Genomic DNA, 23,425 nt, shown 5'->3' with positions numbered 1-23,425 from the left:
TAACTGAAACTATAAAGCAAAAACTAAATACTGCTATACACAATATGAATGAATCTTATGACATAATTATAAACAGAAGAAGCCAGGCACAAAAGACTCATTTGATGCTGTTCGTATGCACCAGGAATCTTTGTTTACATAAGTTAAAATAGTGATGACTTCCTGAAAGATTGTAACCAACAAATATCAGGTAGATACTAAGGAGTCTTCTGGGTGTTGAGATATTCTGTGTATTATCTATGTGGTGATTACTATATACACATATACATTTTTATATCTTAAAAACAGTAGTTCATATTCAGCATTTTAATAGTCATTTGAATACATAATACACTCAAGCTGAAATTGCTGCATACAATTTAAGTCCTCCTACTTTGTATAAATTCTTTCACTGTGAAATATGGGGCATTTATATTTTTATTAGACATAAAACACTGAAAGTTTTAAGTTTTCTTCCCTCTCCCTTATCCTATTTATTATTTCTGCATTCATACAATAACAAATTTAAACTTGTGATTTTATGCCTGGTTACAAAAAAGAAAAGAATAAAGAATAATGACCCATACGTCTATGAACTGCTTCTGAATGTTTTTTAAAAAATCAGCTTTGAACACATATGGAAATGATGTGTGGCATAATAGAAAGAGGAGACTTAATGGGAGGTAAGCTGGATTCTAATACTAGCTCTGTCACCAGAATAAAAAAGCTTCCTTAATTGACACCTACAGATGTATCAGACACTAATCTAGCTCTGTGGGGAAAAAAATGAAAGACTTAACATAAGTAGTCAAGGGTGCTTGCATGCATTCTCTAGAGTTTAAATTAGCTCAACACTATCACAAAAGCTGTTTTTGTTTTTTACTAAACCCAAGGTAATTTTAAAAATTTAATCAAAAAGTTCCTAGGTTAATTACATATGGATGACTTTTTATTAATGTAAGTGATTATGTCCTTTTTAGTCATATTTATGTTTACAGACATGTAAATAATTGTCCAGTTAATAAAAGTATTTTCAAAAGAATTTCTCTCTTAGGCAAATCCATAGACAGAATGGAGATTAGGAACTGCCAGGTAGAGCAGAGGGGAGGAATGGGGAGTGACTGCCAAAGGAATGAGTTTCTATTTTGAGTGATAAAAATGTTCTAAAAATAGACAGTGGTAATGGTTGTGCAACTCTGTGAGTATCCTAAAAACCAATTAATTGAATGCTTAATTTAAATGGGTTAATTTTGTCTGAATAAAGCTATCATTTTAAAAAATAAAATAAAAAAGGTTGTATCTCTTGATTTAAATATCTATATTGGAAACTGAAGAAAATTATAACATTCTATAGTATAAACTAAAGACTGAAATTGGTCAGTATACTCTGTATTGATACATTCCCATTTTGATATCATTACTCACTAAATCCTCATAAGCTGATATGCTTTGGCATACAAGCCTACTTTTCTCCATTCTGGTTTGGTTGACTAGTAAAATAAACTAACTTGAACCACTCAGTGTTACCTCCACAGACAGTTTCTGCTTCTTCTTCATGCTGCCCAAAGGCTCCTGTTGCAAACTACAAACCAGACGTTGAATCTTTAACAGCCTCAATGAAAGACAATACCAGTACTCCTGATGGATGACACTACAAAGACACTACTCATGAATACAAGCTTCTTGGGATAAACTGCTATGATTACAAAAACATTTTTCAGAATGTACTGACTGTGTGAGGCTATCCAGGATCTCTTCACAGTCCAGGAGCAGATAATATAGAGATGGCTTATTCTGAGACCAATGGACACACATTTCCTATGTGTTGGACTATGGCTCTACCACTTTTGTCTTCAGGCCTTGTCCTGATCTACTCTGTCATCGGTTCTTTCTGTGTAGGGGAGAGCTTCTCTGCACCAGCACCCTGCAACCTTTATGTCTCCACATCAGCTACACAGGCAGACCCAACCATAGATGTCCTGAGCCCTGGCAGAGCACCCTGTGCCCCCAGAGTATGGAAAGATAGGTAGTCCTGGTGGTGCTGCCACAAGACTTTCTCACCCCCCTCTCTGCCCTATGGGAGGCTGCAGGGAGGCAGGTTCTCATCCATCTGGCCCACTCTTTACGCTACACCTCAGGCTAAAAAAAAAATGCTTAGCTACAATACAAACTGTCCTTTGTGTTACTTATGACCATCTGGCCGCTTGGGTTTCAGAGTTCTGTTAGATGAGGGACATGAAGATCTTGCACTTGTCTATGTAAGTAATGAACTGGCTGAATCTGTAAGCAGGCTTCAAAGAAAGTTGCCTGGGTCTAGGCTTCATCTGCACCTGCCCTGGTCTTTCCCTTAACCAATGTAGCTTACATGTGACATCGTCTTGATTAAATCGTGACTCAACTCTCTACCTAAGACCTCCCCAAAACTAGGTACTTATCCTGAAGGCAAGTACTGGCTGGTCATACTGAGGTCATGACAGAGCTACCTGACATGAGCCTCTGTGATTTTCTGTTTATCCCCAACTAGCCTTGCACATTTACATCCTAGATGGCTTAGTGTATTTGTTTCAGAAAAAAAAGTTTCTTTACAAACCACCAGTGGTAAAATTTGGGTATCTACAATCTTCAAAGTGCTTTCGTATTTACCCTTTATCCAAAACATTTTGACACCTAGATGGCATCTGGTTAGCTGAAACTCAGTTTATCCCTTTTTGACAGTCTACAGTCATGGAGATTTTTACTTGGTTTGTTTTACTCAAGCCAATATTGGAATTTGTCAAAGCCTCAAGCCAAATACAAATTCCTTCAGGAATGGGACCTTCTTGTTTTTACAACTATATATGGCTCTTAAAGTCTTCATTTCTTGAATCAACATACTTACTCATATTTGCCCCATCAAAACCTAACTGGCATATACAAATAACAGTTATGGGTTAACATGTAATAATTAGACAATTATAGGTATTTCCTTCCTGTGTCCTTCAGGAAGCCATGCTTCTCTAGGAGTATCTAAAGAGACAGTGATCTTCTGGAGAAGAAACTGTTACTCACTTTATGCTAGAATCATAAAGGTCTATTTTCTTTTTTTGTATTTTTCTGAAGTGAGAAGTGGGGAGGCAGAGAGACAGACTCCCGCATGCACCCAACAGGGATCCATCGGGCATGCCCACCAGAGGGCGATGCTCTGCCCATCCAGGGTGTTGCTCTGTTGCAGCCAGAGCCATTCTAGCACCTGAGGCAGAGGTCATGGAGCCACCCTCAGCGATCAGGCCAACTTTGCTCCAAAGGAGCCTCAGCTGTGGGAGAGGAAGAGAGAAAGTAGAGGGGGAAGGGTGGAGAAGCAGATGGGCACTTCTCCTGTGTGCCCTGGCTGGGAGTCAAACCGGGAACATCCATATGCTGGGCCGATGCTCTACCACTGAGCTAGCTGGCTAAGGTCATGAAGGTCTATTTTCAATTATGGGAGTCACATAACTTAGAATTTCAATTTATCAAAAATTGACTATAAAATGCTAGCAGTACAACAAACTAAAGTCATTGATCCAACTGGTGGTAGGTAATAGCATAGCCCTAGATTTCTTGCTGGCAGCTAAGAGAAATCTCTGAAACAATTCTAACCACACTTGCTGCTGCCCACGGAGTAATGAATGCCACAGGGAAAGCTGACCAGTCTATATTCAAAGAAAAGAAATCTTGGCCATCAAAAGTAGACTCAGAAAGTCTTAAGATCTGATCTCCTGGTCAGAAAAGGGAGCTCTTTAGTTATCACTCTAAAATCCTTCCAGCATTTCCTTATAATAGTCATGGCTGCTCTTACTTGTCCTCTAATGCCTGGTCTCCAGAGCCAGATATGCTACTGCATAGCTGTCATTTTGTCAGCTGGCACAAAATTTTATTTTGCAACAGAATGAAAACAAAGGGACTGTGATAGTCAAGCCAAATATCAAGCAAGATCTTTGATGAGAACTCCCACAGAAATGTGAACATGTAACTGCTGCTCTATGTGAGTAGGACTAAGGGGGGACAGTTAAAATAGAACTCTGAGGCCCTGGCCAGTTGGCTCAGTGGTAGAGCGTCGGCCTGGCGTGCAGAAGTTCCGGGTTCGATTCCCGGCCAGGGCACACAGGAGAGGCGCCCATCTGCTTCTCCACCCCTCCCCCTCTCCTTCCTCTCTGTCTCTCTCTTCCCCTCCCGCAGCCGAGGCTCCATTGGAGCAAAAAGATGGCCCAGGTGCTGGGGATGGCTCCTTGGCCTCTGCCCCAGGCAGTGGTAGGGGAGATATACATCAAAGAATTACAAAAATAAAATAACCATACAAGTGTACAAGAAAGATAAAACAGTGTTATGAGCATACAAAGTAGAGGAAAGTCTGAAGGCTTTCCCTGAGGAGGTCATGAATGAACTGAGATGAGGAGTTCGCCTGAGAGATGAAGGATTAGAGTGGGACCTCTGGCAAACAGAAAAGAGGATGAGCAAAATTTGTGTATAGAACTGAGATAGGAACCAAGACAAGGCCAGTATCACTGGATCATAAAGGAAAGGGGGGGAGGAAGATTCAAAATTATGCTGGAGTGGCACTAGAGCATGCAGTTTTGAGCATCCTCAGAGAAATGAAAAAGCAGGAAAGGAGGTGATGTAATTAGGCTTCCGTTCTGACTGAGAGTGAAAAACAAATCTAGAAGGAATAGAACAGGTATAGGGAACCAGTTGGGACACACTACAAAAATCCAGATGAGAGCCCAAAGGAAAAGGCATAGACATGGAGATTCTGACACTTAGACACATCCACTCAGATACACCCACTATCACTGATGGGAACTCTTTTTCCCCAACAGTGTTGAGGTATAAAAATTAGTTAAAAACAACTAATAAAATAAATACGATATTATCCGTAAAGGTAATCCTCCATGAATATTACAAACATTCCCATGATTTATACCTTTAAAATCTTACTTCATTATTACTGCTGAGGCCATTCCTTTTAATAGGGTCAAGATTTTCCTTAAAAATAGTACGAATATAAATGAATAATGAATTTTCTGTAACATAGCAGTAAATAATCATAATCATTTTAGCCTCAAATTTTTCAATGTGAATATGTATACATATACCTGTACATGTGAATATACAAGTAATATATTAATGAAACATCTAAATTCAAGCAAAGTAACCTCCTGGTGGACTTCTCAGTATAAATTTTGTGCAGAGTATACCATTAAGTTATAAAAGGCCTTTAAACAAAGAAAAGAGTCCTTGGAGAAAGATTTACACTTTTATTTAAACACATTCAGAAAATAAAAAAGATTAAAAACAAATGAACTATACATACATTCAACAAAACACCTTGAAAATGGGCAAACCCAAAAGAACAAGAATGAAAATGATAACTATAAGGACAGAAATCAACAAAATAAATAAAACAAAAGAAAATGTAGATAAAATTCCAGGCTACTTTTTAGAGGCATAATCATCCACCACTCACTGTCATACCTCAGTAGTCCTACAGTCATTCTAATATAGATAACAATAGAAAATGTAAATTCCACTTCTGTTGTGCCTTTAAAAGAGGACAAGTTAACTATGCTGTTTTCCCCCACAAAGGCCAAATACTGCCTGGAACAGAACCTTTAAAACCTTTGGGGACATCAGAGGATTATAGATATGTGACTTTAACAAATAATTTAAAAACAATGCTTAACAATATTTATCTACATTTTTATTATCTAATTCTTTCACTATTTGTCTATCTTTGATTCCAACTGTATTCATAATAGAAGTCTAAAAAATAATATCGATTCAAATTTGCAGTAAGAATGTAAAAACTGCCCTGGCCGGTTGGCTCAGTGGTAGAGCATCGGCCTGGCGTGCAGAAGTGTCGGGTTCGATTCCCGGCCAGGGCACACAGGAGAAGCGTCCATCTGCTTCTCCACCCCTCCCCCTCTCCCTCCTCTCTGTCTCTCTCTTCCCCTCCCGCAGCCCAGGCTCCATTGGAGCAAAGATGGCCCGGGCGCTGGGGATGGCTCCTTGGCCTCTGCCCCAGGCACTAGAGTGGCTCTGGTCGCAACAGAGCAACGCCCCGGAGGGGCAGAGCATCGCCCCCTGGTGGGCAGAGCATCGCCCCTGGTGGGTGTGCCGGGTGGATCCCGGTCGGGCGCATGCGGGAGTCTGTCTGACTGTCTCTCCCCGTTTCCAGCTTCAGAAAAATACAAAAAAAAAAAAAAAAAGAATGTAAAAACTAGTGTGATAATAATTAAGAATTATTAAGCACTTACTATGTTGCCAGGCATGTTGGATCAGTTCATTTCATCATCATGTGAACTCTATGAAATACTATTATTATCCCCATTAACCAGGTGAAAAAAGGAGACAAAGAGCTTAATTAACTGCTAGCAGATGGCAAAGCTATAACCCAAACGCCAGGTACTCCGATTCCCAGGTCCATCATTTTAACCAAGTTGCTGTAATAGCTACACACGTCTGTTCTTGGGAAGAATCTGGCAAACAGCCAAATCACCTTATAGCAGCTGATGTAAAGATTACTTAAGAACCTCATCAACTGATAGAACACGGGGGTGTTTATCATAAAGTTCTCTTTTTAAAAAATTGACTGGCCCTGACCAATTGGCTCAGTGGCACAGTGTCAGCCCAGTGTGTGGATGTCCCGGGTTTGATTCCTGGCCAGAGCACACAGGAGAAGCGCCCAACTACTTCTGCACCCTTCCCCCTCTTCTTTCTCTTTATCTCTCTTTTCCCCTCCAGCAGACAAGGCTCCACTGGAGCATAGTTGGCCTGTGCGCTGAGAATGGCTCCATGGCCTCTGCCTCAGGCACTAGAATGGCTCCGGTTGTAACGGAGCAACTCCCCAGATGGGCATAGCATTGCCCCCTAGTGGGCGAGCCAGGTAGGTCCCCGTCAGGCGCATGCAGGAGTCTGTCTCTCTGCTTCTCACTTCAGAAAAATACAAAAAAAAATTGATTGATTCTAGAGAGAAAGAGGAAGGGGGGAAAAAGGGAGAGAGGGAGGCAGGGAAGGAAGAGAGAGAGAAAAAGAAATACCAACTTGTTCCACTCATTTATGCATGCACTGGTTGATTCTTGTATGTGCCCTGACCTGGGATCAAACCTCCAACCTTGGCTTATAGGGACGATGCTATAACCAACTGAGCAACCCAGCCACGGCCTTGATAGTATTTTTTGAAATGCTCAAAGAAAATCAGTCAAAAATATGTTTTAGTCAAAATTTTTATTGTACAGATATATATATTTTTTATTTTATTTTATTTATTCATTTTAGAGAGGAGAGAGAGAGACAGAGAGAGAGAGAAGGGGGGGAGGAGCTGGAAGCATCAACTCCCATATGTGCCTTGACCAGGCAAGCCCAGGGTTTCGAACTGGCGACCTCAGCATTTCCAGGTCGACGCTTTATCCACTGCGCCACCACAGGTCAGGCACAGATATATTTTAAAAGAGGTAAAAAGATTTAAATCATGCAGAGATGAAAAATAGGTCTTCCTATTTCATTTCAGGATCTCAAACAATTTGATAAAGAGTGGTGCAGGGAAGATAACAACCTATTGGGTGAAAGCCTACACATCAAAGTCAGAAAAGGGAAAGAGAATGCTGGAAGAAGTGAAAATTGTTATTATTAAGATTTTCCATTTAATTAAAACAAAAAGGAGCTAAGCACCAATATCCAGATTAGAGAGTGAATACTAATAAGGTTGCCAGAATAGCAACTTCCACCTAAAGTTAAAGAAAACTCAAAAAAAGAAACAAACAAAAAACTCTCAAAAAACAAACAACCCTATTATTTAATGAGGACTCAGGGTTCTGGCAAAGTGAAGTCACCTGACACTGGAAGTTAAAGGAGGAGTGGTAAACAAGAACAATAACCAACAACAGATTTATTTAAAAAGACTAATTAATGCTTTAAATTTATGGCATGTTAAAACTGAATACTATGCCTGACCAGGTAGTGGCGTAATGGATAGAGTGTCAGACTGGGACGCAGAGGAGCCAGGTTCAAAACCCTGAGGTCGCTGGCTTAAGCGCAGGCTCATCCCGCTTGAAGCATGGTCATTGGCTTGAGTGTAGGATCATAGACATGATGCCATGGTTGCTAGCTCACGTTGACTTGAAGACCAAGCTTGCTGGCTTGAGCAAGGGGTCACTCGGTCTACTGTAGCTCCCAGTGAAGGCACACATGAGAGAGCAATCAATGAACAGCTCAGGTGCCACAATGAAGAACTGATGCTTCTGCATTTCTCTCCCTTCCTGTCTGTCTGTCCCTATCTGTCCCTCTCTATGGCTCTCTCTGTCAAAAACAAAACAAAACAAAAAACTAAAAACAAAACTGAATACTTAAGAAACATCGTTCATAGTAGGGTAGAACAAAAGCTCTAGAGCTGGTAAGATCTGGGTTCAAGTCCTGCTTCCCTGTCTTATACTACCCTATATAAACTTGAACAAATTATCTCACAACCAATACCCGGTTTCTCATCGACAAAATAGGATTAATCCTTTTGAGTAGTACGAACGTTCATGTACGTCTTCGTGCCTCCTGACCATCCAGATAACAAAAATTTTTATTTTAAAAATGTGTAAGGCAACATTAAAAAAAGGCAAATGTATGTTCTTGTTTTCATAAATTGGTTATCAAACAAACATGATTTAAGTTAATAAAACTGGAACTGGAACTAATTTCATTTTTTGAAAAAAAGTCTGAGGTCGCCGGTTCGAAACCCTGGGCTTGCCTGGTCAAGGCACATATGGGAGTTGATGCTTCCAGCCCCCCCCCCCTGTCTCTCTCCTCTCTCTCTTTCTCTCTCTCTCTCTGTCTCTCTCTCCTCTCTAAAAATGAATAAAATAAAAAAAATTAAAAAAAAAGTCACTCGCTAACTTTCATGTTAGCAAGCATGAAAAAAACTCTAGTGAGCATGAAAGAAACTCACTACTCAAAGGGTTAATTAATTTACCATTGCTGAGTTAAGGAATAAGTGAGATCAAGTTAGGTAATCACTCAGCACTGTACCTAGCAGATAGCCTTCAACTAAAGTTTCCTTTCCTCTTGTGATTTACTTGAAACAGATAGATGCATTTGAATAAAATGGGTATGTAAGACTACAAGTACTTTCATTGAAATTGGGGAAAGTTAAAAATTCAAGAGACCTATTTTCCTTCAGAGAATAAATAACAATGAAAAACTATACAAAATAAGGAAAAGCAAAAAGGAAGCTACCGTGCACCAAGTTTGAAGTCTTTTCATGAGGGCATTTCTACTATCATTAAGCAACAATTAACAGTGGGTGAAAACTGTATTTCCAAAGTCTCCTGACTGCAACAACAAAACACCATATGGAATGTAACATCTTGAGTTCAGAGTAACTATGGTGACAACAGATTTATGATGACCCAAAAGTAACTTAGTAAAGGATAAACCAATAACTAGTAAGATTGAAAGCACACCATGTATTTTATTTACAAAGAGTTCCTTTGAAAATATTGACAATAAACTCATTTCTCATAAAATGTTATTAATTCTCTACTCCCATTCAATGCCAGACAGAAGATTGCTGTATATTAGGCAACTTGTGACAAAAAAATAAAAATATATCCTAGCCTAACTGTTGGTGGAGCAGTGGATAGAGCTTCAACCTGTGATGCTGAGGTCCCAGGTTTGAAACGCTGAGGGTAGGCTTGAGTGTGGGCTCATATGGCATAAGCAAAGGCTCATCACCTTGGGCGTGGGTCGCCAGCTTGAGTGTGAGATCATCGGCATGATCCCATGGTCACTGATCCCAAAGGTCACTGGCTTAAAGCCCAAAGTTGCTGGCTTGAACCCAAGGTCACTGGCTTGAGCAAGGGAATCATTGGCTCAGACTGAGGCCCCCCCCCCTCAAGGAACGTATGAAAAGCTATCAGTGAACAACTACTGACACAACTACAAGTTCCTGCTTCTCATCTCTCTCCCTTCCTCTCTCTCTCTAAAATACATATATATGTATATGTATTTAAATTTGCATAGATAGTTGATATGAAGGAAAAGAATTCCATTTGTCAAGCATCCTTTATGCCATAAGCAGAGACAGACTATTACATAACTCAAAACAAAACTGTGAACACACTTGCCATAGATTTTTTTTTGAAACTACATTTTAGAAATTCTCTTTATATTTCGTATACTGTCTGAGATACCTCACTAAACTAAAATTCACTTGCTTTCATTCCCTTTCAATTTATCCTCTTGATTTAGGCTCTTCAGTATAGACAGGAGAAGCTAGAAAGTCTACAGAAACATTTAGAATTTGAAAGCCAGAAAGCAATCTTCTAGGTATCACAATGTCAAAGAAAAGTTGAAAAAGTCTTGTTGGAACAATCTATACTATGCCTAGCATAAGTACTTCTGACCCAATATCTACAAAGGACACTTGGTCTGTATGTATCCAACTTCCTAAATTAACTGGTTAACTATAATATGAGATACTGGGACTTTAGAATTTGGGGAGTGTGATGGGATTATTATTTTTAAAAGATGTTCCAAAATTAGGCTTTGGCTTAAGTATCCAGCTAAAGAATATTTCTCCATTATGTCCTGGCTGGCTTCAAGTCACTTTTGGTGTCCCTGAGTGTGACATTATAAGAAATTGCATGACCATTATTAGTTCAATATTATACAATCAGTGTAACAAGGTCATATATGAAAAAGCCATGTCCTTTGTATTTACTGTATTTGCACATTCATTTTATAAGTTAAGAAGGTGTTTTAAGTACAACTTAGAATGAGAATCTGCATATGTGCTTTTATACATACATCCTATCAGTTAGATGAAGTATAAATGTACATTAATGCAAGAGAAAGATGCTGCAATTGATGACTATAAGAGCTACTTTATAAAGAATACAAACTTAAAATTATCAACTAATAAAAAAACAGAGTACTGTAGACTTCAGGAAAAATATATCCTTGAGCTGATAAATGATTAAAAATTTAAATGAAATATACAAAGCCGAATAATATAAATTTTGTCATAATCCTAACTTTGTTCAATTATTTAGCATACTGGTATTTATAACATTCAACAAAGTAACTTCTAAAGACAATGTTTAATTTTTAATTATTTAATTCCATAAATCTTTCAAGAAAAATTTTATTTGGGAATTCGTATCTTTTGTGTATAAATTAAAAACAGTAAGTTAACTTTAACTTTGTTACCTCAAAATTTCATAAGGAGAAATGCTCCAAAGTTATGTGCAACGTATTCAATCATTCTTACTAAAGATGCTTTAAAAACATAAAAAAATATTAGTGAATTAAAGTTCCAACTCTTATTCTACTAATCTTAGTTGAAAGTGGCCCTTCATTCAGTATCAATCACATGCACTACAGTAATCACAGGAGTAACTTAGAAATAGGCAGTGCTGAAAACTGTTACTGTACTGTCATGTCCTATTTTTAAATTAGAACACTAAAATGTCTAATAACAAATAATAATAATTTGAAGAATATTTAAGATTTATTCACATATTCCAGAAGTTTAATATGTGATGAAAATATTGGCTTCAGCTCCAGCTTTGGTCAAATATTGGTTTTCACACTTGGACATTTGGCATTCAAAAAACTGTATATTTGCTGCAATATATTTATATAGCCAAAAGATGTAGGTATTTCTTACTTAAATGCATTATTCACTTTCATTTGCTCACCCAAACTATAATTTTTAAACAGACTCCTGTGTTCTCCAAGGGCATACAAATCAACTCACCACTTCCTTTATGAGCTAAAGAGTAAAGGTTATAAAGAACTCAACCCCACACATGTACCAGTGACCTAACATTTTATTGTCAACTTCCAGTAAGCAAGGAAAATATAAGCAAAAGAAGTATCAGTTCTTCTGATCTCTATGCATTTTTAATGAATTCCCTTAACAGACTGACACTTGTGTTTTTTATAGCTAAAAATTTGGGGATGTAGGTCAGTTAAATTTAACTTATCCCATATTCTCTTAAAATACGTGAAAAATTAATATTCTTTATAAATTCAATTTTTAATGTTTTAGGTTGAGAATAAGCCTGTCATATAATATGAATTTATAATGAACTAGGATGAAATTGACTATGATTAAGTAATACTTCAAAAAAACAAAACAAAAACAAAGAAAACCTTCTTAAGTGTCCAAAACCCAACCCAGCATCTGATACCAGATTTACCATCAGTATGAGGCAATGGAAGCAATGGAGAGTACTGAAACCAAATGCCAGTTTTCATTCAGTTGTTTAGTTACCTTGGACAAGTTATTTACCCTCTGAATCTGTTTTCCTAAACTATAAAATTAAGATATTAATATCTATTCTGTCTTATGGACCAAATAAATTAACGTATGTGAATTATGAACAGCAATATATATCAAGAATTGAATATCATGAGATCTAAACTTAGGTTCTTTATTTTTCTACCACTCTTATAAAAGATTGTGATTTTCATATGGTTTTTATGTATAACTTTAATGATAATTAACTTAGGACTCTCTCTAAAAATTCCTTGGAATTTGCTTTGGTCATTTATTTGCCACTCAAGAATGTGGCTATGATTTATGAAAGTTTAAGTATTAAAACAGTTTATTTAAAGTAGTAAGCCATGAACTCACATTATAAACAAAGCAAAGCATGTGCGCGCGCACACGTATAATTTTACAGTAGAGAAAGGCTGCTCTTTCCCAAGAGTAATAATCATGTTTTGAAGTTGCTTGTGCTAATGTCGTCCTAATGCATGTGTTGGTACATGGCATCAGTGGTAAGTAGTAACTTCCAGGTCCCAAACACCTCAATAAAGATATTGGAAATAAGAATGCCCTCAGTAATTTCAACCATAAAACCAAAACAAGATGAACCAGAACAGAAATTAGGAAGTCAGATACACAGGACCAAATAAAAGATAACTAAATTTAAGATAATAAATAGCCCTAGGCAGGTAGCTCAGTTGGTTAGAGTATCAACTGGCTAAGCCAAGATTGTGGGTTCAGTTTCTAGTCAGGGCACATACAGGAATCAACCAATGAACGCATAAGTAAGTGGAACAAATCGATGTTTTCTTTTCTCTTTTTCTACCTTCCTCTCTAACAAATTAATAATTTAAAAAAAAAAAAAAAAACGGTATTAACGTGCAAAAAGCAATGTATCCATCAGAAAGGAGGGGTGGTTAGCAATGGAAATGATGAAAAAGGAAACATGGAGACACAAATGTGGCCAGTGCCCATGGAAGCACTGCCCAGGAGAGATGATACCTTGTAATGCAGATGGATGCAAGAATCTACTTGGCAGATATATTATGGAGATGGAAATATCACTTTATCTGAGCCTGATATCATTTAAAATTATAGTCATTTACTCAATTACCTTGTTCTAATCCCATGCTCTTGTTTACTAGGCAACTTTTAATAATTTGGTTTTCCAAATATCATTCTACATGAGAATATCCAAACATCTAATCCTCATTTTACATGACCAAATTGGCATTCTGATTATCTATATATATTCTGATACACACACATTAGCATTCTGATTATCTATATATATTCTGATACACATACACACTCTCTCTCAATGGGGGATGTCTACCCTCCAATGAAAGTTTGAGCTCTAAAGTCAGATTATTTTCAGATTATTTGAGTTCCTTTTGATTTAGTCTATGACCTTAGAAAATTTATCAATTTCTTAGTGTCTCCTTCCTAATTTGCAAAGATGGGAAATACTTCTTAGGGTTGTTATGAAGATAAGTGAAATAATTCATGTACAGCATTTAGAACCTGTCATATAGTAAACACCAGATAAATGTTAGCCAGTTATTATTTTTGAGCATAAATTAAAATCTCCAAGTCTTCTGCTCTGAGAATGATCAGTTTCTAAGTATGGAAAACTAAAGTAGGGCTGCTGTTATACAATTCTAGGGGGCATCTATGAACAAAAGACTATGGCTGGCAGCCTTAAAGTCAAAACTTGACCTGGTGAATTCAAAGTCACCATCTCTGTGAGGTTTTTGCTAGCCAGTCTGCCAGTTTGCCCAGGTGAAAACGTAACTTCACTGTGTAACAAGGGGTCACAAACTCAAATTCCTAAGTGGCAAGCCACCTAGTAATTGAAGCAGAACTTGTGGAGAAAGTATGAGTGACAGTACTGAGGTTGGAGAATACAAGTTAAGTCTGATGGCATTCAAACAAAACAGGCAATCCACAATGTGGGCAGATTTTAGGCCTGAAGTCCACCTGTTTGCAAATTCTGCTGCATTCTTTCATAAAAGGTTTTAAATGTCCTAATTTAGTATACTCTTACTTTCCTTTACTTACTTTGTGATCAGCCCTTTCTTAAACTTCCTCCTTTTGCTCATTTCAACTAACATGTCTGCTGAAAACTCCTAGATCTTTATTTCCAGTTCTATCAACTTTAATATATCACAAATTTTGACTTTTGTCTGCTTTCTTATTGCCAATGTTGTTGACCAGGAGTTCTTACCCAATTTTTAGACTTTTACAGTAGCTTTGACTCATTCCTTTCATGCCCAACCTGCACACAGTAGCAAATTCTACTAGTGCCACCTCAAACCATATTCAAAATCCAACCATTCTCACCTCCCTGGCCTAAACTCTGATAACCTGTCACTCAGATTACTGCAGCAGCTTTCTTGTTACCACTCTTACTACAGCATAACCCCTCCTCTGTTCAAACCCTCCAGTGGCTTCCACCCCATTCAGTAAAATCCAAGTTCCTCACAATGGCTTACAAAGCCCTCACAATTGCTCTGTTGCCCATCTAACTTCATCTCTTACTGCACTCCCCCTTTTGTTCTTTACTTTGCTCCCTTGTTTTTCCTTAAATGACACAAGGCTCATTGCTGGCTCCAGGGTTTTTCCAGTCTTCTGTTCCAGTTATCTGGAATGCTCTTCCTCCATATATACTGGCCTAGATTGCTCCCTTGTTTCAGAGCTTTGCTCAAATGTTACTTTTTCAGTAAGTGCTTCCCTAAACACCATCTTTAAAACAGAAATAGCCTCCCACACCCACAGGATGCCCCATCTCCCTTTCTACTTTATAATCATCTAACACATTTGTTTTACACGTTTATTATCTCTCTCCAAAGAAAATGTAAGCTCCATTAGGTAAAGGATTATTTTCTTTACTGTTATCTTCCTTGAGCCCAGACAATACATATTAAATAATTGGTGCTTGATAGTTAATAAAAGTGACTGTGAAAGCTTTTTAAACTTACCTTCACCTACTGATCTCTTTCAGTAGTCCACTTTGTCCTAGCCCCCAGAATATCACACCCAAAAATGTATCTGATCATTCTCCCCCTTAAAAAACTTTGAAGAGACCTTTACATCCTTCAGGGGCTGACCCTTAATTCATTTAAGTCTTTTCCTCATTGCCCAAACTATGTTGTACATGCTCTATATACTAATACTTTTTACCATTCTTGAATCTATTATGTATTCATTTCTTCCATGTATACCTGCCTCTGTTTAGCCAAAAAAAAATTTTTTTTTGAGAGACAGACGGAAAGGGAGAGAAATGAGAAGCATCAACTCACAGTTGTGGCACCTTCGATGTCCATTGACTGCTTTCTCATATGTGCCTTGACCAGGCAGATCCAGCCAAGCCATTGAGCAAGTGACCCCTTGTTCAAGCCAGCGCCCTTTGGGCTCAAGCCAGCAACTATGATGTCTTATGTATGATCCGTTGTTCAAGCCACAACCTTACACTCAAGTTGGATTAGCCCGTACTCAAGCCGGCGACCTTGGGGTTTCAAACTTGGGTCCTCAGAATCCCAGGCCAACACTCTATCCACTGAGCCACCACCTGGTAGGCTGCTTAGCCAAAACTCCTTTTCTCCCTCCAGACCTGGCTACTCACGATGTTTCCCTGCCATGCCCATTTGTGCCACCACTGCACTCAGTTCACAACTCCATTATATGTGGTGCCATCGATGTGCATTTACCAATTTGTTTCTCCTACTGGATGAGGTCCTGGAGAGCAAGTTCAGTGATGTTGTAGTCAAGATTTGTTTCCCCAGGGCTTAACTATACTTGGCACATAAATGTCTGCCTACTAAAAAATTAATGGCAAAAATTTAAAAGTGAATCAAATAATTTGTTTACAAGGCGCTAAAATAAAAATGTTTTCCTAAGAGTCAAAGTGCTTTCCAACATCAAATCTGAACATGATGTCTAATTTGAGTTTCTTCTTCTAGAGAAAAACTCATCTGATAGATTTAATAACAGTCAAATCAGCAGACTTAGGAATAAAAAATAAATTGATAATAATTTCAGTTTTGTAAGAGGAAAGAAAATTTTGGAGACTGGCTGCACAATATGGATGTACTTAATACCAGTGACTGTACACTTGAAAATGGTTAAGATGGTAAATTTTATGTTATATATATTTTTACCACAATTAAGAATAAAATTAATTAATTAATGGCCTAGTAAGGAAAGTCATTTACTTCAGTAAACATACTAATTTACAAACCAGATATTGTATAGAGTAGTGGTTTTCAACCTTTTACACTTGGCAGACTGGTAAAAATAGACTTATTTCAGGGATCCCTAAAGTATAAATCACCATGAGCATAAGCAAATTTGACTAAGATCATTGGGGCTATAGTCTTCATACATCAGGGTTGTTAACTCTTTCGGACTGGCACAAAATTTCTGGCAGCCAGTCCTTGGACTAGCAGTTGAAAATGCTGTAGAATATCACTGGTGCAGAGCATCAAATAAACTGTTGATGTAAGGAACATCTGCAATTTAATTAAAATTACTGACTAATTAAAGTGGGGAGATTAGAAATAATCTGGTTCAACTACCTGATTTCACAAATATGGAAAATAATTATGGAAAAAAGAAGAACATTAACCAAGTGAAAGGAAAAACTAGGATCAGAACCCAGGTTTTATTCAGAATGCAAGTCTCTCTTAAAATATCAGCACATTACAATCCCAAACAATTCAAAGTGAAGCCAAGCACTTACTGCATTACTTCCCTGTGAAAACTTAATGGAAAGTGAAATAACAATTCAGGTAGGAGTTTGCATACATGGGTTCTTATCTAGGTTCTATCAGTGAGAGCTCAAACAAAAATGACCATTGTAATGCTAATAACTCCCTCATGGGATTAATGTGAGAATCAAATGAAAACCCTAATACAAATGGAAAGTAATCCTCTCCTCCACCCTCTTTCCTCCAGATTCTCTAAATCTCTCAGCTAGGTTTCCATCAATCTGTGGGGAAGATGGAGACGGGGGAGAGATATAAACCCCTATTATTTTATGTGGCGTTCTCTTGTTCTTGTTTTCCTTTTTTATTTATTTTTTATTTATTCATTTTTAGAGAGGCGAGGGAGAGAAAGAGAGAGAGAGGGAGAGAGAGAGAAAGGGGGAGGAGCTGGAAGTATCAACTCTCATATGTGCCTTGACCAGGCAAGCCCAGGGTTTCGAACCGGTGACCTCAGCATTTCCAGTTCGACGCTTTATCCACTGCGCCACCACAGGTCGGGCCTTGTTCTTGTTTTCAATGAGGAAGAAAAGCAGAAGAGGAAAAGAAGATAGAAAGGTTGTACACAATAGGCAATAACCTCCTCCCAAAAGAAAGGATTATCCATACCTATCAATAGACTCTAAGAATCATAAATTCTTTATACTTTTCATGTTAAAACTGTTTTCCGCAGTGAGGGCCCTGTAAAACTTTCTATCTTTAGCATATTTCAGGAAATACACAATAGTTACTTGGATGTATATTTATTGTTCCTAGCCTACTGCATGTGTCCAAAGCAAGGCCTAAGTATTTGGCCTGTAAGAGTTGTTTGTGAATTGTCTTAATTGGGTCAATATTCCACTGTAAAATAAAGCTAGGTGGCTGGAGTTGTGCCTAAAGGAACTGGATGGATGGAAAGAACTAAATAAAAAATGAAACAAGAATTTCTAAAGACCTAGGCAGAAGGCTTTTACTAATGTTCTATGTATCAATACATTTATTTGTAAAATACATGTTTTTGGCTCCAGGCATTAAAATATTTAGAGGAGAAAGTACACCAAATGGGTAGATTTTTAAAAAGCTAACTCACTTGACAAATCTTGTGCAAAGATTTATAATATAAAAAATGTGCAAGAAAACATTTTTTTAAAAAGAAAAAACTGTACATTATGTATTTCCATTTCCATTTAGAATCTCGTTTGCATGTAAACTATGAGTAATATTTTAACCTATATAATCAAAGCAGTTATAAAAATCATAGATGTTTTATCCTGCATTCACAATATACTTTTATTTTTAAGAGTATCAGAAGAATATCCTAGACAATGCCTACCTCCAAATATCAGAATTCATATAGCTTCATCACGTAATTTACAGAAACTTCTGTTACAGTATAAAATAACTAACTATAGAAGCAATATCTGCGGATTCCACAGAGTAGATCAATTTTTTCCTAAATTTCTTAAGAATCATATGGGTAGCCTATTAAAAATACAGATTACCACAATTCTCCCCTAAAGACTCTGATTCAGTTTCTCTATGCCGGACAAAAGTTTTGATTCCTCAAGTCTAGAAAACACTGATCTAGTATAATTCTCAAATTAGCAAGTATTAGAATAACTTGAGCTTTTAAAAACTTTAAAACCCAGGCTGAGGTTCAGACATGGAGATGACATCAACAACTTTTAAAATGCTCCCCAGATGGGTGAGAATCAGATCTTGCAGAACTTAGAAAATTCCTGTAGAACCTTATCAATAAAGAAACTATGCTTGCTCAAGTTCACAAAGCTAAATGGTACCAAAGCTGTAGCTATAACCATTTCTTCTGACTCCTAGTTCACTTTGTTTTCTGATGTAGCTGTTTTGGTTTACTCATGTAGGTTGACAAAAAAAAAAAAAGGGGTGAAAAAGATAAACCATTTCTTATTGCTTTAAAATAATACTGCCAACTTAACAACTGAATATGATGGAGCTAACCTTTTTGCTCCATAAACCAGAAAATATTTTCTTAGTCCTAATATAAAACTATAGACTACTTACTTAATCTTTAGTTCCTTCTAAATTGTTAAGATCTTACAAAGAATTCTGTAAAATTTCTTTTTGAACTTGATTCAGTGTTTTATAATTTCAAATTATTTTTAAAGTCTGTCGTCACAGTTCCATACTAACAAAATTACTGTGACACTTGACCCTGGCAACATGGTTTCTTAACTACATAGAACAGATTTCCTTTCACACACATACAAAATGAATTTCAGTCCCCATCAACAAAGCCTCATCATTAGTTTGTCAGATAAGAAGATGGGAAACTTCTCAAGATGTTACTTAATCCACTCCAAGAATTTCCTCATTTTAGTAACAATGTAAAAAATAAAAAATCATGGAAAATATGTCAAGTGCAAGCTAAGCTTGTGTATTCATATTTTTGTTTACATTTAATGCTTTCTGAAAATCTACTTTTATTATTACAGTACCAAAGTTGTCAAAATATCATATTTATCCCTCTCAAGTTTGCCAGATGTAAAGATATTTCAAGTTTCTGTAATTTCTGCTTCTGGGTTGTTGTTTTTTTAAGTGTTTGGAATGCTTTAATAAAAGCAGACCTCATTACTTCACAGGTAGAACTTCAACAATTTGTATATAATTGTACAATGTATACTTTTGATTACCTTTTATCCCAAAGGAGTGATTGCTAGGTTCAAATATTCTATGTAAGAATCAGATGCAATGGACCTTGTAATCACATACAGTGGATTTAAAGTAATTTTAAAGAAGGAAAGCTCTCTTTTCCTTAATCATTAAGATATCAATGCACCGGCATTTGCTGCTTATAAAAGGGAATGCATTCTGAGAAATGCGTGGTTAGGCAATTTCATCCGTGCACTTACACAAACCTAGATGGTGCAGCCTACTACTGTTAATTGTACTGCTATACTTTCATAGGACTGGCACAGAGTGGGCCTACTTACAGAAGCATCACCACAAGCACGTGAATAATGCCTTGTGCTAAGATGTTAGAACAGCTAAACGTCACTGGGCGATAGGAAATTTTCAGGTCTGTTCCTGTGTAATCCTATAGGACCTCCATGGTTTTTCTGGTCCATTGTTGATCCAAACGTCCTTTCCCCCACTTACCCCTCTTAAGTTAAAAAAACTAAAACTTCCGTATGCTGTTTACGCTATTTAAACTCTGTAAATGCCCCAAACCATTAAATGGAACCAAGAGTATCCGTCTAAAAGTACTGCAAAATTAAAAAATCAGAATCTCAGGTAAATGTTCAAGTGACATATAGTATTTAGAACACTGGGCTAAATGGGATAATCCATGGAGTTTCCACTAAGTGCTACACCAAGGCTGGCAAAAGCCTAAGTATTTGTGTTAACATTTTAAACTTGAAACTTGCCATTTCAAATAGATGACCTTCCGGGTTGCTTAAATATTTCCTAAGAAAAGAAAGCAAAGGAAAAAAAAACCCAAACACGTTTATTTTTCGGAGTGTGCCAGGGAACCAGTCAAATACAACACCTGTTATTACCAAGTCGCGGCGGGCCCTGTCTGGCACTGGCCCGCGGCCCCAGCCCGGGGCGAGGGTCGCACGTGCGGCGGGCGGGGCGGGAGGCCGGAAGGACCCGCGCGGCGGGCAGGACGGGAGGGGGCCAGCCTCCCGCGGCCGCCAGCCCGCCTCCCAGGGCGCCGTCCAGCGCGGCGGCCCGGAGACGCCTCGGTCATGCAGGGCCCGCCCGCCCCCGCCCAGCCCTCTCCTCCGACACACAGACAGACAAGGTTCCGACCTGCCGCGCCCTGCGTGTTCACAGTCTGTCATGTTTGGTCAGGAGCGGGGCGGGGCTGCGGGCCGGTCTGCGGGGCACGGGACCCCAGCCGCCCGCCGTGACGAGGCGGTAAAAACTCACGGTTACTAGTGAGCGACACAGACACAGACTTTCCAGTCTGTTAACAACCACGCCAGAGAGATGGGCTCTCTGCAAACACGGGGCGCGGCCGCAGCCGGCGCCTCCGCGCTAGTCTCTATTCGCCGCCGGCGGCCGAGGCTCGGGAGTGGGCAGACGGGCGCGCCGGGACGCGCGGATTTGGACAGTGGCCGTGGCAGTGACTGCTCCTCACCGACATGGCGGCCCTGGGACGGCGTTCGACAAGATGGCGTCGTGCACCAACCCGGGACTAGCGGCGCAATATCCCTCCGCGAGCCCCGCCGTGCCACGCCCACCGACCCGAGAGCGTCGGCCATTGGAGGGTACGGCCGTCAATAACCTGTAGGGGTGGGTCACCTGGCCGCGGAGCGGCAGAGGCGTCTCAGGGTGGGCAGGCGATCTTCGTTGTGTCTGGTGTCTCAGTGCAGTTTGCGGGACTCTGCACGCGGAAGGTTAGGGAGGCCTCTAACAAACGTAATGTGAAGCTGTCCCGGTGTGGAGCTGTCTAGGGTGATAAAGATGGCGCACTGTTCACTCGTGGGTTTTATTTTTTAACTTTTGTTGCTTAAATGATGGAGAAATGCACAGTACTTTTTCCTTAAAGGCTGTAGCAAGCCTCTTTGTGTAATGTTGAATGCTCAGAATCATGTTTTGTTGACACTAGCTTGGTTTTAGTTCTGGAGGGAGTCCCTTGATTTTTAGTAAAGTGATGGACTTGATGGTTGATCCTCCCAAATACGACTTCCTTTGTCTTTGCTTACTGTGAAGGAAAAGGGTCAGACAAGCTCAGGGAGCTACATGGTGGGCCTGGCAGGCTGGGTGACCAAGAGTAATTACCCAAGATGGTCTGACCACAAATTGCTAACTGGGCAGGTCATGGCAAGTAGTCAAGTTCCGGGTCTGTTAGCTTCCTTAGCAATTTCACTCTTTGTCTTAAGTCCTGCCGTTGTTCTTTTTTTTTTTTTTTTTTTAATTTTTATTATTTTTTACAGAGACAGAGAGTGAGTCAGAGGCATAGACAAGGACAGACAGGAACGGAGAGAGATGAGAAGCATCAGTCATTAGTTTTTCATTGCGCGTTGCAGCACCTTAGTTCATTGATTGCCTTCTCAAACGTGCCTTGACTGTGGGCCTTCAGCAGACCGAGTAACCCCTTGCTGGAGCCAGCAACCTTGGGTTCAAGCTGGTGGGCTTTTGCTCAAACCAGATGAGCCCACGCTCAAGCTGGCGACCTCAGGGTCTCGAACCTGGGTCCTCTGCATCCTAGTCTGATGCTGTATCCACTGTGCCACTGCCTGGTCAGGCCTGCCCATTGTTCTTATGCATGTGGAATAACAGACTTGAAAGATCTGGGTAATTTTCCAACCCCTCCAGTGCAGTGGTGGGATTCAAATAATTTAAGAACCGGTTCTCTGCCCTAATGACCATTTTAAGTATAAAAAAAGGCATATCACAAGGTAGTTTATTTCATGCACTTATACTTAAATAAGAACAATAAAAGAGGTACACAAAACTAGATAATGTTGAGTTTTAAAATATTAATGAAAAAATATTAAATAATACCCGATAAAAAGCAATAAAACTCTTATTTAAGATATTTCCATATTGCTTCTTGATTGATGTCTTCACTTGCAATTTTTTTCACCTATGGACGAAATGAACGTCACTATGGGTGTTGTAAGGTACCAAAAAGCTGAAAGTTGATATTGATATTCTGGGAGGAAAGATCAGGCTTTCCTATCAGGCTTTCCTGTCCCATCCCTCCTTTAGGGCAATGGTCCCCAACCCCCGGACTGCGGACGGGTACCGGTCTCCGGAGAAAGAATAAATAACTTACATTATTTTCATTTTATTTATATTTAAGTCTGAACAATGTTTTATTTTTAAAAAAATTACCAAATTCCCTCTGTTACATCCATCTAAGACTCACTCTTGACGCTTGTCTTGTAAGTTTGACAATTATATTTAAAAATACCACAGTTTTTACGCCGGTCACATAATTTTATTTTGTGCATTTATCCGTCCCACCCTAAAGGCCGGTCCGTGAAAATATTTTCTGACATTAAACCAGTCCGTGGCCCAAAAAAGGTTAGGGACCTCTGCTTTATGGTGAGGAGGGAGAAGAATGTAGAAGTTTCTGGCCTGCAAGAACAATAGGTCATTCAGTTTTAAATCTAAAATAAAGATTAACCGAGAAACTTCTTCTCTTTCAATAGGAGGCAGAATTTACATACCACCTTGCATTGACTGTAGTTCCTCCCCCTTCCTGGAATCTTGAGGGTAAAATACCTCTAGGCTAGTAAAGGAACATGAACCCTGAAAGATTTGTAAACATCTTTGTGTTACCTTAAAAGTCTTAACGTTTCTGTGTATCCCCTAACAATTGTTGCCAGTTTGTACCATGACGTCATGCTCTCCCCAGTCTATGTGTGACCAAGGGCATATAAGCAGCCCCTGAACTATTTTTGGGCTTGCAGATGTGTCAGCCATATGTGGCCGG

General features: G+C 38.8%; 2 protein-coding genes across 4 annotated transcripts in view; one reads left to right on the top strand and one right to left on the bottom strand.

Annotated features, from left to right (window-relative positions):
- ZC3H6 (zinc finger CCCH-type containing 6) overlaps positions 1-21,166 on the bottom strand; it is a 59,617-nt gene extending 38,451 nt beyond the window's left edge. The window contains exon 1 of one of the 2 annotated variants that reach the window (XM_066267669.1): positions 21,119-21,166. Coding sequence is in view for 1 of the 2 variants with exons in the window: in XM_066267668.1 (XP_066123765.1) it covers positions 20,788-20,819 (32 nt within the window). In the remaining variant the exon portion in view is untranslated. Of the gene's footprint in view, positions 1-20,787; positions 20,927-21,118 lie in introns of those variants that run through there. The other variant, XM_066267668.1, reaches the window with a different exon arrangement.
- Positions 20,968-23,425, top strand: part of ZC3H8 (zinc finger CCCH-type containing 8) — a 46,734-nt gene continuing 44,276 nt past the window's right edge. For both annotated transcript variants that reach the window (XM_066267678.1, XM_066267676.1), the window contains exon 1: positions 20,968-21,248. In XM_066267678.1, the coding sequence (XP_066123775.1) occupies positions 20,968-21,248 (281 nt within the window). The remainder of the gene's footprint in view (positions 21,249-23,425) is intronic.

Source organism: Saccopteryx bilineata, chromosome 3, assembly GCF_036850765.1.
Source record: "Saccopteryx bilineata isolate mSacBil1 chromosome 3, mSacBil1_pri_phased_curated, whole genome shotgun sequence".
Taxonomy (NCBI): domain Eukaryota; kingdom Metazoa; phylum Chordata; class Mammalia; order Chiroptera; family Emballonuridae; genus Saccopteryx; species Saccopteryx bilineata.
The sequence above is the reverse complement of the archived record's forward strand: the minus strand, read 5'-3'. Positions and strand labels throughout refer to the sequence as shown.